This window comes from Takifugu flavidus, chromosome 16 (genome assembly GCF_003711565.1).
Source record: "Takifugu flavidus isolate HTHZ2018 chromosome 16, ASM371156v2, whole genome shotgun sequence".
Lineage (NCBI taxonomy): Eukaryota > Metazoa > Chordata > Actinopteri > Tetraodontiformes > Tetraodontidae > Takifugu > Takifugu flavidus.
Window position 1 is genome coordinate 3,401,930 of NC_079535.1, and position 15,092 is coordinate 3,417,021.

The 15,092-nt window shown below is 43.1% G+C and overlaps 2 protein-coding genes and 2 long non-coding RNA genes across 13 annotated transcripts; 3 read left to right on the plus strand and 1 right to left on the minus strand.

Annotated features, from left to right (window-relative positions):
* Positions 1-3,784: 3,784 nt before the first annotated feature.
* On the plus strand, positions 3,785-4,690 carry LOC130539943 (uncharacterized). 2 transcript variants are annotated; one of them, XR_008954253.1, is made up of 3 exons: positions 3,785-3,825; positions 3,889-4,110; positions 4,496-4,690. It is a non-coding gene; the product is annotated as an uncharacterized LOC130539943 (long non-coding RNA). The 2 variants fall into 2 exon arrangements; XR_008954252.1 differs by having other exon boundaries at positions 4,542-4,690.
* Positions 4,691-4,697: 7 nt separating this feature from the next.
* Positions 4,698-7,363, plus strand: LOC130539942 (uncharacterized). 6 transcript variants are annotated; one of them, XR_008954249.1, is made up of 5 exons: positions 4,698-4,787; positions 4,864-5,622; positions 5,818-6,018; positions 6,147-6,465; positions 7,150-7,363. It is a non-coding gene; the product is annotated as an uncharacterized LOC130539942 (long non-coding RNA). The 6 variants fall into 6 exon arrangements; XR_008954246.1 differs by having other exon boundaries at positions 4,710-5,264; positions 5,511-5,622; XR_008954251.1 differs by having other exon boundaries at positions 4,710-5,264; positions 5,511-5,622; positions 5,828-6,018.
* Positions 7,364-7,489: 126 nt separating this feature from the next.
* Positions 7,490-10,994, minus strand: zbtb24 (zinc finger and BTB domain containing 24). 2 transcript variants are annotated; one of them, XM_057058597.1, is made up of 7 exons: positions 10,911-10,994; positions 9,509-10,337; positions 9,163-9,330; positions 9,008-9,091; positions 8,858-8,941; positions 8,711-8,792; positions 7,490-8,425 (listed from the first exon to the last, which is right to left on the minus strand). In XM_057058597.1, exons 2-7 carry the CDS (start codon positions 10,326-10,328, stop codon positions 7,573-7,575), a joined length of 2,091 nt encoding a protein of 696 aa, XP_056914577.1. In that variant the 5' UTR covers positions 10,329-10,337; positions 10,911-10,994; the 3' UTR covers positions 7,490-7,572. The 2 variants fall into 2 exon arrangements, with proteins under 2 accessions (XP_056914577.1, XP_056914576.1); XM_057058596.1 differs by having other exon boundaries at positions 9,163-9,339.
* On the plus strand, positions 10,937-14,992 carry ddo (D-aspartate oxidase). 3 transcript variants are annotated; one of them, XM_057058664.1, is made up of 5 exons: positions 10,937-11,058; positions 13,230-13,542; positions 13,690-13,798; positions 13,874-14,053; positions 14,195-14,992. In XM_057058664.1, the coding sequence occupies exons 2-5, from the start codon at positions 13,371-13,373 to the stop codon at positions 14,751-14,753; spliced, it is 1,020 nt and encodes a 339-aa protein (XP_056914644.1). In that variant the 5' UTR covers positions 10,937-11,058; positions 13,230-13,370; the 3' UTR covers positions 14,754-14,992. The 3 variants fall into 3 exon arrangements, with proteins under 3 accessions (XP_056914644.1, XP_056914646.1, XP_056914645.1); XM_057058666.1 differs by lacking the exon at positions 10,937-11,058 and adding an exon at positions 11,318-11,430; XM_057058665.1 differs by lacking the exon at positions 10,937-11,058 and having other exon boundaries at positions 12,601-13,542.
* The last annotated feature ends 100 nt before the right edge of the window (positions 14,993-15,092 follow it).

Below are 15,092 nucleotides of genomic sequence, written 5' to 3' on the forward strand. Positions count from 1 at the left end.
CCGATGTGATGTATAAAATAAATAACATTTCGCATTATGTCAGTTTTATTCCACCCTAAAGAGCATATAACATTTCCTCATGTAAAGGGAACAATTATTAAGTGAGACTCCTGTAAACGTTTTTTATTTGCTTCTGTAGCTGCGCTCTAACTGACCTTAAATCGTTAAGCGGAAATTGGTTTTATTGAACTTCCGCTTCACAGGTGGCCGCAGCTTTAGCAAGTTAGCATTAGGCTAACTCCATGCGGGAGGGAGGTGTGTTTTGTGTTGGGAATAAGGTCCAAACAGTCTGTCTATGCTACTCAGTCGGGTGGGAGCAGTTGATCGACACCCATATAGAGAAAGTGGAGAGAAACGGGGGAAATTTAAACCAGGTTCTTATGTATTTTAACGTTCTACACTGGCAGCTTACCACTTTGGGAGAAGATTCACCTGTATCCTTCACAATCTTTATCCTCATTACAAGGTGACAACATCGGTCTCTATAAACCAGACAAAGTATAAGTTATTGTACGTGCCTATTTTTTAAAAATCATCCTTTTTGAATCGCTGTCTCCAATTTGTAAATGTAATTCCACGTCTCTCGGGACCAGGTGTCGTTTTTAACGAGGGAGTATGAAGATGCAAGAAGAAGATTTTATACTGTTTCATTCGTCCTTTATATTCAGATTAAACTCAATTACAGGTGCTGCATTACATCCCAGCATGTGGAGAAAAAAAGAAACAACTAAGGACGTTTCAGAAAAGGCTAAACAGGCTCATGGTGAGATTACTCAACACTTACAGTATTATTTATAAAATTGCTGAATGTTAAATTCATGTAGTCTATAAACCAAAATTTAAATAAGGAATAATACTGGAAAACCAAGGTGGGAATTACAGTTTTAATTCCAGGACCACTCGATGCACTCATTTGGACTTGTTTCCTCCGGAGCCACGGCGTCATCGACTCTGGACACCTCAGCGTCTCTGCAGATCAGATGGAGCCATTCAGCACTCTTCCAGGCATCATTCCGAATCACCAGCAATGTGTTATGTCTCCCAGGGTCTGCAGGCAGTTCTCAACAATTTTCCAGCTTTAGGATCAAATGAATGAATTCCCTCATCAGTGGTGAAATGTAGTTTTCCAGGTTGAAAGGACAGTAAAAACAGAATGAATTCTGAAGCGTTATGGGTGCAGCCAAAAAAGGATCCATGGCAGCAGAAAGTTATGAGCTGTATAAAACTCTAGTGATAAAGTGCTGCAGATGCACAGCACAGTTCTTCAGGGAATGATCAGGAAGAAACCAGCACAAAACTCCAATGATTGCTTTGGCTTCTAACAGTGCCTGTGAATTTACAATGATATTCTCTTCAACAACATATGTCAGAAGTGATCTTGGGATTTTTGCGCTTGTTCAGGTTCCTGATGTGCTCAACGTGGTTGAAGATCTAAAAAACGTGTTGCTCACGTTGGTGGATTAATGTCCTCAAACTCACAAGACGGTGACGGAGCAGCAGGAGCTCTCGGAGATCTGGACCAGTGTTGACTCTCACTCAGGCGTGTATCATCGAGTTTTCTGCTCAGAGAGGTGGGATGAAACACCTCACTCTTGTACGTGCTGCTGCTTGTTTGGGAACAGATTATTAAAGTGACATTTGCCTTGTTCAACTGGAGTCATAGGAATCCCACAAAGGAAGAGTGTAAAGAACTACAGCCCATACTAAATACATGGTAGGTGGTCATCAGTATTAGGTTTAAACGGTGACACCTTCTCACCTCTGAGCTTTGAAATGGGAAAATGTTATTCCATAAAGATGTTATTTGGAGAGTCTAAAGCTTCTGGGCTCTTGATGTCAGTTTAGAAAAGGGGTCAGCAACCCAAAATGTTGGAAGAGCCACATTGGACCAAAAAAACCAAAAACCAAATCTGTCTGGAGCCGCAATAAATTAAAAGCCTCATATAAGCATTATTATGAAGGCAACACATGCTTTAAGTGTCTATATTAGCCACATTTTTAAAATGATCAGTAGGCTACAAATACATAATGAGCATTCATGATTAAATGTTTATTTTCCCTGCAGCATCCTGCAGAGAATGACGCACCACGTGACCACTCTGCTGCACGATGGTGCTTTAACTTCCATTATAATGAGATCTTGAAATTAAATACTTATTATACACATTTTTACAGCATTGGAAAACTTGAAGATTGTTTGTTGTGTTTTTCCTCCTACAGAAATTATATTAAAACAAAACATATATTCACACCATCTTTTTTATATTTTTGAAAAAGCTCCAGGGAGCCACTAGGGCGGCGCTAAAGGGCCACACGCGGCTCCATGGGTCGGCCCCTGGTTTAGAAGGTTCTGATGTAACAATGGATTTTACCTTCCTCTGGTTCTCCTCCCTCACCTAAAACTGCAGCAGCTGCAGGTAAGAAATGGGATTAAATGTATTGAATCTATTGAAAAAAATAACCTTTACTTTGGTTATCTTTGTAGTAAATCAGGATTATATCATACTTATTATGTTTAACCTGAAGGTGCTGAGGAGAACTGTTGGGAATATGTTCAGTAAATGAATTAATATTCTTTCATCCTCAGTGGATCTGGCTTAGGCTGCTGAGCTACCTTCAGTCTGTGGAGAGGACTTTGGCCTTTGCAACCAGAGGATGGACTCCAGGACAGCCACAACACTCCAGTTACTCCAGTGAGGTGTGATTCATGTAGACGGGCAGGCTTTGGGTTGGATTTCAGCTCTGTACTCCACTGTACTCCAGTTATCTCCAAAAACACAGTTAGTGATACAAATGTAAATTTCTTTCTGTTATCTGCTCGTGGCTGGCCTGCATACACTGCAGGTTCATTGCTGGAAAGTTGAGTTGGGAAACCTTCATGATTTCTTCAGCACAGAGGGCCAACTTATCCACACCCAGGACCAGAGAGGGGTTTACATCAGGTTACTCAAGGATCTGGAAGAGCTGGAGAATGAAGCATTTCATCTGGGGAAATGGTAACAAAATGGGAAACAATTGGAGGGACATCACCTTGACATGGTGCTCATGTAGGAGTTCTGATTGATTTGTGGACTTGTGAGGTGGAGATTTTAGAAACCAAAGTGCACATACAGCCAGAAAACCATTGCAATGAATATTTACCCTTTTTCATTCCATTTAATATTAAAGTCTGCTCATGTCATGCATCATGAGCCATAGCAGCAGGGATGCAGAGCTTTGCTCTGGCTCCTGTTGTTACTGACATCATGCACCACAGGCCACAGCTGGACCTGAACTGGATCACTTTGTTCCAGTCTACAGAGGCGAAACTGACTGACTACAGAAGCACAAGCATCTGATCAGTCATTTTGAACAATCAGGTCTCCAAAGTGCTTTTATTCCCTCAAGAATGTTCAGAATTTGTTAATACCGTGTCAGGGATTTCGCATTAGCCTCACTGATTGCATCTTGTTTTGAAAATTGTATTTATGGCTTTAATTCAATGAGTTCATGTCACGCTGGAGACAAAGACGTGTAGAAACAAAAGTGTGCTGCAACTGAAACAAATGGTTCTTCCTGTGTTGTTTTTATCAGATTGCAAATCAGAGGCCGTACCTCCAACGCATCTGGACAGACTGCCTGAAAGGCTCCGCCCGTCATTATGGCCGTCCACCAACTGCTTTTCTAAACATCTGGTTTCACTTGGAGGCAGCAGGCAAGTAAACACAGAACAATTTGATTATGAATACCCCAGATATGGTTTCATCCAGAAGAATAATGATTTCTCCTTCTCGGTTGCTGTTTTCAGGCCAGCGCTGATGAACCTTTTCCTCCTTGATATGAGATGTAAGTTTGCCTAACTATCATCACGTTTGCCTAATTATCATCACGTTCTTACTTGCTTCATAGGTGGGAAGTGGGGGAATACAGACTCCAGATGAGCTGGTCTTTATCTGGCAGAGAGAAAAACAGTCACAACTGCACCAGGTGGCTGGGGAGACGAGCTAAGGATCCATCACAGGTTTTAGCAAAACTTGTCTTCGAACGTTGCTACCTTTTCTCAAGGCCGGTGCCATTTGAAGCTGCTGAGGAGAAAGAAGCCATACCGGAAGATGACATCCGTGTGGACCTGTAAGCAGTCCAACTACCAGAACTTTGTTCCCTGTATGTCAGGGTCTGACCAGGAACGGCCTCAGTTAGCATCCATGAGCTGGATGATGACCAGTTCACAAGAGAGGAACATTTTCAAGTGCTTCCCTTTGTTCCAATATTGGTAAACGGCTGCTTTAATATAAGTAGTTCATTATTATTACACATTGCTGTGCTTCCCTCTGATAAAGATGCAAATTTTGACTCCCAATGTTGGAGGTGAAACAAACAAAATATAGGAAAATCGGGCTTCAGTCTGTGCAGGAACTCCCACTACTTGCAGTGAGAGGTCATTTTATTCACACTTGAAGAGCAAAACACACAGAGGATGATTAGTAACGGTTTGTTGTGTCTTTTTGATAACCAGACTTGTTTGATACCCCAGGCTGATGGAAGCTTTTGTGTCCATCCAGCTGGAAAAGATGAGTCTGCGTGAGGAGATGCTGAATTTATTTTATGAAGAGGAAACAGGCTGTGGGGTGTCTGATAAAAGTGAGTTGTAGCTGAATCTCAGGTGGGTGAGCAGGATGATAAATGTGAGCGACTGCCCGTGAGGAAAATTCAGCCTTGGGTCATTTTGTGACTGGACAAGCTGGCAAAAGCAGGCAGGTTTTGATGGAATGCCCCAGTTCTTACCAACACCTGCTGGGACTCTACAGGTACTGTGGGAATTTCAGGAAGTGCGAGCTTTTGATCACATGCACAGGGGTTGGTAATCAGTCATTTCTTTTACAGGTCTCCTTGGGAACATTTTGAGTTTGTTTTTTCTTTTTACCAGTGTTTCATCATTACTCTTTGGCATATTTTAGTCAGCACAATGATGCTGGTTTAATCACTTTTGCCACCTCAGCTGCTGAGTGATGGAGCAGAGCACCGTTTCCTGCTTTACTCACCGTTTTATGACCAAATCTCCAGGCTAAAGGTTGCACTGTTCTACAGAGAAGGCAAGTGTGGTCGGTACAGGCAACATTTATAGAAAGGTCTGAAAATTACAGAATATGTCTTGGCATAAAGATTTTCCTGCAACTATAGATTCTTGAGGTCACCTTGAACACCAGGAGAACACTCTAGAGGAGCAACTTGGCCTCAGACCCTTTAGCCCACCTTTTGCCCACATACTGTATGTCCAGCTAAAGGTGAGGCCTTACATTCACATCTTCAACATTATGTTTGTCTGAACTCTTTCTTCAAGCATATGTTGCACCGCTAACACATTTCAATGCTAAAAGGTTCATACATTTAAAGTTATGAGCATCTAGAGCAAATTGGTGTGTTATTTCTTTATTTCAATCAGTGTGCAGGTGAGATGTTTTTTATTAATATAGTTTTCCCTTTAATTTGGCTTTGTGAGTCACTATTTCTTGTCGTCCTCTGTGCTCAAGCCAGACTTGATGAGGAGAAATTGGATCAGGGTGTTGGAGAGATGGGGAACAGAGCAAGAGCTGTACGGCTGCTCCAAAGACAAAGACCCGACTCGCACGCTTGCAGTTAAAGGTGAACAAAACAAAAAGTATCTGAAACATTGCTCTCAAATGAAAATGCCCAGAAGCATCGTTTCCTGAAGAATGGCGACACCATCTTTTTCATGCATTCTTTTAATTACCTTCTGACAAAAACATAATTAAACATCGACGGTTTCACATGATGGGACAAAACACTCATTAGTGTTTCAATTTCACGGCTCTTTAGTGTCTTTCAGAAAAAGAAGTCCAGGAGTTGCACCTGGAGAACACGGAACGAGCGCTCTGCTCTGTAGCCTCTGAGCTGCCGGAAGCAACTGATCAAACAAGAGAAACTCTGGCGGCAGCTGCTCCGTGCTCAGCGGGCCATCAGCAGAAAGCTCAGCATACTCGCACCATAAATGATGCCAGCAGGAAGAGCAAATGCCAGGTCTGGGAGAGAATCCTGGTTTTGTTTTTACTGGGATTTATTTTCAGCTTAACTAGAGTTACAGTCGTGCAGGCATTTAGATTGTGTACTCAAGACACTGTTAGAGGGAGATTACCTGTCGTTCCAAGGCTCCACATGAAGGTGACCTCAGAGGAGGTGGAGGCAGTGTGGAAAGTGTTGAAATGGCCACAGACTGCAGCGGTGCCAAGAAGCTGGTCGGTGTCCCCGTTTGAAGGGGAGTGTCCTGCACGTATGCAGTAAAGATTCAACAAAGTGTTCGGGCATGTACAAAGTGCAGTTTGGATGTTCCAAGTAATCAAGTAATGATTCAAATGCAGCATCTGTAGGTATCCAGGCATCAGTCTGGACAGCTATGGAGGGCAGAGGACAGACAGACAGCTGAGGGAGCTCAGTGAGCAGATAACGGAAGCAGGATGAACCGAACAGGTATTATAAAGGAATACAGATAAGAAAAATGCCTTAAAAAATAGAAAATAATCATTAATCATTCTGAGCACTGGTTACTGAGCTGAGCCTAACAAGTAGCCTCTCAGCAAGTGGAGAAGTGGAGGCAGCTTTATCCAGTTACGTCTCTACACCTGCTACAAACCGTAAAGCACATTTACAAAAGATGGATGGAGGAAACCTTATTTAACTTCTTTAAGTGGGATTTTTTTGGCAGTATGCCCTTAGTGGGCGAACCAGATGTTGCTTTTGCTTTTGAGTCCCCGTGCCCTCAGGAGGGGTTTACAGAGGACTGACAACTGAAGGATTCAGCAAAATGCAGTGGAGTGTATTAATATATTCAGCAAAGTATAAACTCCTGACGTTCTACAGCATCCTGCTGTCTTCAGACCCTGAGATCTGGAATTAATTAGAACTGTTTAATTACTGCTAGGTTATTGAAGAGAGGTGCTAAAATCTCTGTCATAGAAAAGATTTTAAAAAAGTTTACTTGCCCTAAAGTTTTTTAGGGTCTAAAGTGATTAGATTTTGTAAAAAACAAACAAACCCATGTCCACTGCTTTGTAAATGGGCTGTATAATGGAGGAGGCTCTGCTTTTTAAATAAAGCTGAACAGACTTTGAAGAACACAATCAGCATTCACATCAGCTTCTGTTTTTCTTTCAGGATCCGTGTGCTGAATGCTGAGGAGACGTCGCCAATCCTGTGAGATTTCCTCCAGTGTCTTGTAAAGAAACATCAGCTCAGTTAGCAAATGGGTTTGTGTTTGATTAGCAGGCTGCTCATTCAGTCAAAATTAACCTGTTTATTTAACAATTGACCCGTTGTATAGTGTATTTTTGTGTGTGTTTCTGTGCTCTGTGCCTCTCCTCCTCTCCTCCTCTCCTTCTCTCTCTTCCCCTTGATTTGATTTGACAATAGGTTTTAATATCTGTCAGAAAAGTCAGTCTCCTCAAAGCATTGTACATTCTTTGTAGTGTTATTGTGGTAATTGAAAATGCTGAGAGCTGATGAACCGTTTATTTACATAAACCTATAACAAGTGTTCTGCAAGAGCAGCAGCATTGTGCCTGTCTGGTTCTGGAGCGCTCAGCTCTCCTGCGGCACCCCGGTGGTGTACAGGTAGGAAACGGTGCCTGCCTGGATCTGGAACATCTGTCCCTGGATGTGGTGGCTGGAGATCTGCTCGCTGGTCTGGCTGATGGAGATGGGCTGGCTGCTCTGGCTGCTGATGTGAATGGCCTGGCTGGGCTTCTCCCCGCTGGACGGGCCCCGCGAGCTCCCCGGCTCCATTGGCTGCTGCATCACCTGCAGCTGCTGGATGGGTCGCTGCGCTACCTGGATGGGCTGCGGGGGGCCGTGATGGGCCTGCAGGTGCTCCATTGCCTCTTTGCTCAGAGTGATGACGTGCATCTGCTCGGGCTGGTGGGTCATCTGGCCCTCCAGCATGTTGATGGTCTGAATGTGAGGGCTTGGCTCCACCACGCCGCCCTGAGCGACCAGGGCCATGTTTCCCGACGGCTGGGTGAGGAGAGTGAGCCTGGAGTGAGATGATTCCGTCGCCTCCTCTTCTGTACTAGTGATGATGCTGATCTCCTGGTCCTGCGTCGGCACAAAGTTTATATTCTCCACGTCTCCCGTCACCACCAGCTGAATCTCCTGCTCGGAGCCGGAGGGCAGCTGGAACTGCTGCAGCTGCAGGACGTTTCGCACCTCCGTAGTTGGCGCTTCTGTGGAATCTGGTTGCGCTTCTGTTGCTGCCGCTCTTTCTTTGTTGTGTGACTTGGTGTGTGTTTTCAGATTGTCCAAGCGGGTGAAGGAGAGGCTGCAGAAGGAGCAGGTGAAGGGCTTCTTCCCCGAGTGAGACATGACGTGCCGCCGCCTCGCACTTGGGTCTGAGAACGATTTCTGACAGAGGTTGCAGGCGTAGGGCTTCTCCCCCCTTAAAAGCAGGAACAGTTTTAAATGTTGCAGCAACAGTAAAGTAAATCCACGTAGAATGGCTAAAAGCTAAATTTTCTGTTAGATCTAAAGCAATCAAGAAACTGATTTGCCTACAGTCAAGGAATCTCTTAGGAATACTAAAAAACAACTTTAAGGTGGAGTAAATATGAGAGATCTTAATTTTCCACAATTCATTTGAATTAAGAATTTGAAATAATGAAACGGAGGCAATAAAAAAATACAATTAACTTAAAAAAGACCACAATCCTTTTCTGTTGCTTACTTATGGATCCGTATATGTGTCTGCAGCGTGCTCTTGGTTGTAAAACACTTTCCACAGATCTCGCAGGTGAAAGGCTTCTCGCCTGTAAAGATAAAGACATCAGCTGGAGGACAGATTTAAACAGCATTCGGTTTCAACACATCTCACCTGTGTGAGTTCTCAGGTGCTTTTTCAGCTGGGCTGTGTCCATGAACTTGTGATGACACTGAGCACATTCAGGCAACGATTTACCTTCGTTAAAAGAAACCCCACAGTCATTGTCCACCAGCTGCATTAAACAGGTGATGAGATTCTTACCTGTGTGAACTCTGTAATGGCTCTTAAGTTGCCTCTTCTGAGTGAACGTCTTTCCACACTTCTCGCACTTGAATGACTTCTTTTCTACGGATGTGGCCACATTTAAAATGTTTGCAACGTGGAACCAACGTGCTAAAACCCGTCGGACTGCATACCTTCGTGGAGGTTCATGTGCTCCTGCAGGGTGTGTTTGGAGGAGAGCGCTTTGGAACACACAGAACACACAAACGGCTTTTCCCCGGTGTGTATGCGCTGGTGGGCCAGCAGAGTGTGCTTCTGGGTAAAAGCCTTCCCACAAACCTGGCAGCAAAAAGGCTTCTCTCCTGGGGACACTCGTGAAAATAAGTTGATGCTGTTGAAACTCAACATAGCGTCTTTTAGGTTATTGATAAAGGTATTACAGTTTTGTTTTTTTTTTGCTATTTAGAACATGTTATCATGTGATATCACCTAAAAAAAAGATTTGTTTAATCTGGCTGGATTTAAATTTAAAAAGGCTACCTGTATGTGTTCGCAGGTGAATCTTTAAGAACAGGTGGTTTTTGAACACTTTGTCACAGTCCTCACACCGGGCCTCCTTGGTGGGGTATTTCCTTTTTCTGCCTCTCTTTCCTGCATCTTTGCCTGCTGCTGTTGTGTCACCACCGGCCTTGAAGCGCTTGTATTTAAGAGGAGCTCTAATATGGCGTTTGCTCTGCCGACAGGCTGCAGGATTATAATCTGCATCGCCTTTATTATGAAAATTGGCTAGTTCGTCATCAGAGTCCTTCTCTCCAGCCTGAATCTCCTTGTGCCTTTCACTCTGAGCAGTTCTCTCCTCTTCGACTGTTAATTCCATAGGGACATTTTTCCTCGGCCTTCCTCTTTTGCGCTTGGACAGCTGCTGGGCCCCAGCTGGCCCTGCCATTATCTCCTCACCTCTGGATGCTGAGGAGCTTGTGAGCTCAGCAAGGACCTTGACGAGCTCATGAACTTCCATGAGACGAGCTATGGCCAGAAGCTGCTCGATGGCGCTGGGCTCCACTGACACCTGGGCGGAGTAGATGAACTCCAACAAGGCTGCGAACATCCTGGGTTCCATCCCCTGCAGCTGGTACAGGGGCCCTTTGGCCCCGTCCGCTGTGAACATGAGAGAAAAGTAGTCGCTGCTCGCAGCCAGCAGGGCTCGATGTGCCTTGAAGTGCACATCTTCCACAACGAGAGTGATGTCACACAGAAGGTCTTTTTTCCTCAGCTTGTTGAATTTGCTCAGGATGCTCTGCTTGTGTGAGTCGGAGTGTAAAGCCATCATTGATGAGGTTGTTGGGGCTTTCTGAGACATCTTCTACCCCTGCAGATGAGAAAAAAATACATTAAAGAATACAGTAGAGAGAGAAAGTGTTTATCAAGGGTACATTTAGTTACTTCAGACTGATTTAGTTTATTATGAAAGGATATGCACGAAAAGTGGGCAGAACATATTTGCTTCTTTACGCTCTTAAGTAGTTTTAAACCGTTTGCACGGTACAAACACCGGAATCTTTAATTTTATTGAATAATATGGGCTAATTTTACCTGACTTACGCACTTAAATAAGTTGTGCAAAACTGCTTTGAACGTTAGACTAAAATATTTGTCAATTTTAGTCAAATACTGTTTTATTTAACATCTTACAAGTTTGTTCACGAAAAGAAGCTACCAATGTTGTAAGCAATCCGCTCGTTAGCTAGCACTGTAGCTAAATTCACATTGATGTGAAGCAATACACCATTTGGCAGGAACATGCAGCAATGAGCGAAAACAAAGATTTTTGCAGTAAAACTGTGTCAAGAATCTGCAGTTGTGTTTCTGATAGGACCTGGACGGTAGAAGTAATCGCTTAAATCACAGTCTAAATTAAAATAGTGAGCTTTTAGGACCTTACCTTACGCTGTTGCTTCTGGACCAGACGGTATATGTGTATGTATTATCGCGAGAGTATCGAACGATACTCTTTGTGTTTTTTCCCCTCCATTCAACAAAAAACTTTATTAAAAAAACACCTGATAGTTTACAGTTGTGGCTCCTGAATGGTAAGTAAACTATTTATTTCATGAAACACGCATTAATTGATGTTTAATGGTAGACCGGACTTATTACAACAATTAGATATTTCATACACTAACAAAGAAAATACATTTATATAAATTTGCAGGGGCTTTTTTTTTTTGAAGATAATTTTAAAATTTTTCTGTGATTATAGTATTCGGGTCAGCACATTTAATAACCTAGGGAGGTCAAATACTAATCGCATCGCTTTAACATTTTTTATTTTATTTTTTTTAAACTAGTCGAAAGAAATACCCGAGAACAGCCCATGGTGGGGGACTAAGGAGCAAAATGTTTTCATCGTGTATTTCGAAGAAAAAGGCCCCAATACACCCTGCAACTCGGACTCAGATTTAGTAATAAACACTTAATGTTTTGGCTCGCAAACACTGTGTAATTATGAGTATTAATACGTTGAGAGAACCGTGCTAAAAACACGACGCTAAAGTTAGTCTCCTATTCATAGCTTCCTAGAAGATGTTAGGTTAAGGGGAAATAAATTCATGCAAGTCTTTACATGCAATGTTCATCTAACACAGTGCTTCTCAATTATTTTCTGTTACGACAGCCCCCCCCAGGAAGAAGAAACATTTTTGCGCCCCCCCCCGCCGTGACTATAATTAGTATCATTTGTCTATGAAATTGTTATAAGTACACCTCTGCATAACATTGTATCCTTACTAATATTAAAGAAAACAAAAAAAGAAAGAAATATAGACCAAAGCGGGATGATTGTTGCCAATATTCGGCACGTTTTTGCCGAAAAAAACTCAAGCGGCTGATCAGCGTGACGGGGTGTACTTGTTGCCTGTAGTGTTGTAATTTAGGGCTGTAGTGAGGTTAGGGTGTAATGTCCTTTAAGGATAGGGTTAACCAGGTAGGGGTCAGGGTTAGTAGTGTTAGGGTTAACCAGGGTTAGGGTTATCATCAGACTGGGGATTCCTGTATGGGGTGTAATGTCTTTAAGTGAGGGTAGGGAACCAGGTTAGGGTAACCAGGGTTATGTGTTTATCAGCGTTGACTGGTTTGAATGTCTTTAAGTGAGGGTTAGGGTTACCAGGGTTAGTGTTAACCAGGGTTAGGGTTGTAGTGTTAGGGTTAACCAGGGTTAGGGTGATCAGCGTGACTGGGGTGTAATGTCTTTAAGTGACGCCTTCATTTATTTGGCTTCATGCTGTCCTGCCAACATTTTTAGACACAGTAAACACCCGGTCTTTCCTCGTTCCCCACCGTAGCGCAGTGAAGCCAAGCGCTATAAATGCTTCGTCATATTTCCTCGTCTTAGCTTTCGGGAGACTTTCGTATGTCTCATTATCTCCGCCTCTCTCCGCCTTTCTTTTCATCACTGTTAAGTATTTTTGGTGGTTTGTTCACTGCACTTCCTATCTCTTGCTCTGTTGGTGTGTGCGCGCGCGGATTGTGCAATTTTACACTTTATTCTAGTACGGCAAAAAAACAAAAAAACCCTGTTCTCCGGGGTCACACGCCCCCCACTATTTGAGAAGCGCTGATGATTAACACACATGAATGTAAAGCTGACGTTATTCCTGCATCATTCCTGTACACAATTAAGAAATCTGTTTATTTAAAAAACAAAACAAACAAACAAAAACACCTAGTCTCCTTGACATCACAACTGATTTAAATCGGTTACATTATAACTTTTGCATTACACCAGTAATCCATGAGTTTGCCCACGTCTTTTGGGCTAGGTTAGTTAATTGCCCAGTTTGACATAACTCAATTAAAAATATTAATAACTTCCTTCCCAATACAATATTCCATCCTTGTCTTTTAACTTACAGATATCACAGTTAAAAGTTCACCACTCTGAGGTCACAGTTGCGCTTCAAGCTGAATGTTGTCACTGATTGTGTTCGGATTGTACAAGTGCAGAATGTGACCATGATTGGTTTCAAATTCTCTTATAACTAAATTATTGGTCCTTGGACTCAGCTGAATTGTTTTTCTTTTCTTCTTTGTAAAGGGTGCTGAGTATGAAGGAATACATGAAAAATGGGCTTTAGGACTCATGATTAGATAAGAGGAGCGAGTAAAAGTTAAAATTTCCCTTTAGTGTTGATTGTCACTGGCTCCCATCTGTTACGCAACACTTTAGTGCAGTATTAACGTGATCCTTGGACTGTGCCGCCAGGTTAATTTAAAAGCAAGTCTTCATCAATTAACCTTGACTTCTACACACCCACGACGGGAGACGTCTCGCTGCAGTCAAGCAACCCCGGAGGTATTTCTTTGCGGCTGATCACCTTGGGTTCCAGGCTTCGTTCGGTCCAGGATGACGAGGGTCAGGGTCGCTGTGGTCGGAGCTGGTGTGGTTGGTCTCTCCACCGCAGTGTGCATTGCAGAAGCTCTTCCCTTCTGCTCAGTCACTGTGCTGGCTGAGAAGTTCAGTCCAGACACCACCAGTGATGGAGCTGCAGGAATCTTGTTTGCTAACTCGTTTCCAGGTATACTAGAAATTCTGATCTTTAAAAAAGCATTACTGCTATAGGTGCTTTTTTTTAATCAGTGATGTTATTCCTAGTATTAGAATCAATTTTCTTTTAATTAAAAAAACATGTTAGAAATGTATTTTTACTAAATTTCACTGTCAGATATTCCTTTGGAAAGACAAAGACGTTGGTTCAAGGACAGCTTGGACCACCTGTTAAGCATTGCTCAGTCCGAACAAGCGTCAGAAGCTGGCGTGCTGCTGACATCAGGGTAACCATAGCTGAATATGGCTGGGAAACAATTGCTTTATGGCTAGTGATTTTTATGTTTCACTCCTTATTGCAGTTGGCAAGTTTTCAAAGAGGTTCCCATAGAAAAGAAGCCCTTCTGGTCAGATCTGGTGATTGGATTTCAATTGCTGACCCAAGATGAACTAGGGCAGCTGTTTCCAGATCACAAGTTTGGTCAAGCATTCACCACCGTGAAATGTGAATGTGTCACCTACCTGCCCTGGCTTGAGAAGAGGTTTGTTGTCTGAAATTGAAATAAAAGGGTGGTGGTTTTGAGCACAAGCTCTAATGATTAAAATACAGTACAAAATATAATGGTCAAGTCAATTAAGCAAAGTTAAAATCAGAAATACCTGCAAAATTTTGTCTTGCCAAGGTTGAGAAAAGCTGGAGGTAACATGGAACAGAGGAAGGTCAGAAGCCTTCAAGAACTGAGCCACAGCTATGACGTGATTGTCAACTGCTCTGGTCTGGGCTCCAAAACACTGGTGGGGGATGACGGCATGTATCCAATCAGAGGCCAAGTCCTTAAGATGGAGGCACCCTGGCTGAAAAACTTCATCAGAGATGGAGACGGCAAGACCTACATCTTCCCAGGCATACACAGCGTGACTGTGGGCGGTACGAGGCAGGAGGAAGACTGGCGACTAGAAGTGGATGAAGGTGACAGAGAGGACATGCTGGCACGCTGCATCAGGCTGGAGCCGTCGCTCTGCAAAGCCAAAGTTCTGAGGGAGTGGGTTGGACTGAGGCCAGGCAGGAAGAACCCGAGGGTGGAGAGGGACCTGGTGCAGCTTCAGGGCCGCCAGGTGCCCGTGGTCCACAACTACGGACATGGGGGAATAGGAGTCGGCATTGCCTGGGGTACTTCCATGGATGCTTTGGGGTTGGTCAAGCAATGTCTCCATGATATGCACCTGCAGGCTAAACTCTAAGTTTGCCATCAGCAGCTCAGTCTAATTTAGCAGTAATAATGGCCAGGTGATGAATAGTAAAATCAATAATGCTACAAAGTCATTGCCAAAGTTAGCCTAAAATATAAAATGTATTTGTTTAATGTCCAGGGGATTAGAGACACATTTAAAAAGTAAATAAGCTAGCGAGGAGAGTAGTTTTCTATTTTAGAGCCAACTTGAATTGCTTAAACGTAATAAAAATTTGGTTTTGAGAGTGACTGATTTTTTTTTTTTTTTACAGTTTCCCTTGAAGTCAATAATTGATACACGATAGCTTGTTATGCAGCGGTCTGAAACAACCATTATCCAAGGATAAAG

Bases quoted from the DNA above. Each gene is read 5' to 3' on its own strand.
- zbtb24 (XM_057058596.1), bottom strand. From the start codon at position 10,328: ATGTCTCAGAAAGCCCCAACAACCTCATCAATGATGGCTTTACACTCC. The intron at 8,942-9,007 runs GTAAGAATCTCA...CTTTTAACGAAG, and splicing joins CCATTACAGAGTTCACACAG to GTAAATCGTTGCCTGAATGT. The intron at 8,793-8,857 runs GTGAGATGTGTT...TTATCTTTACAG, and splicing joins GCACCTGAGAACTCACACAG to GCGAGAAGCCTTTCACCTGC.
- ddo (XM_057058664.1), top strand. From the start codon at position 13,371: ATGACGAGGGTCAGGGTCGCTGTGGTCGGAGCTGGTGTGGTTGGTCTC. The intron at 13,799-13,873 runs GTAACCATAGCT...TCCTTATTGCAG, and splicing joins GGCGTGCTGCTGACATCAGG to TTGGCAAGTTTTCAAAGAGG. The intron at 14,054-14,194 runs GTTTGTTGTCTG...TGTCTTGCCAAG, and splicing joins CTGCCCTGGCTTGAGAAGAG to GTTGAGAAAAGCTGGAGGTA.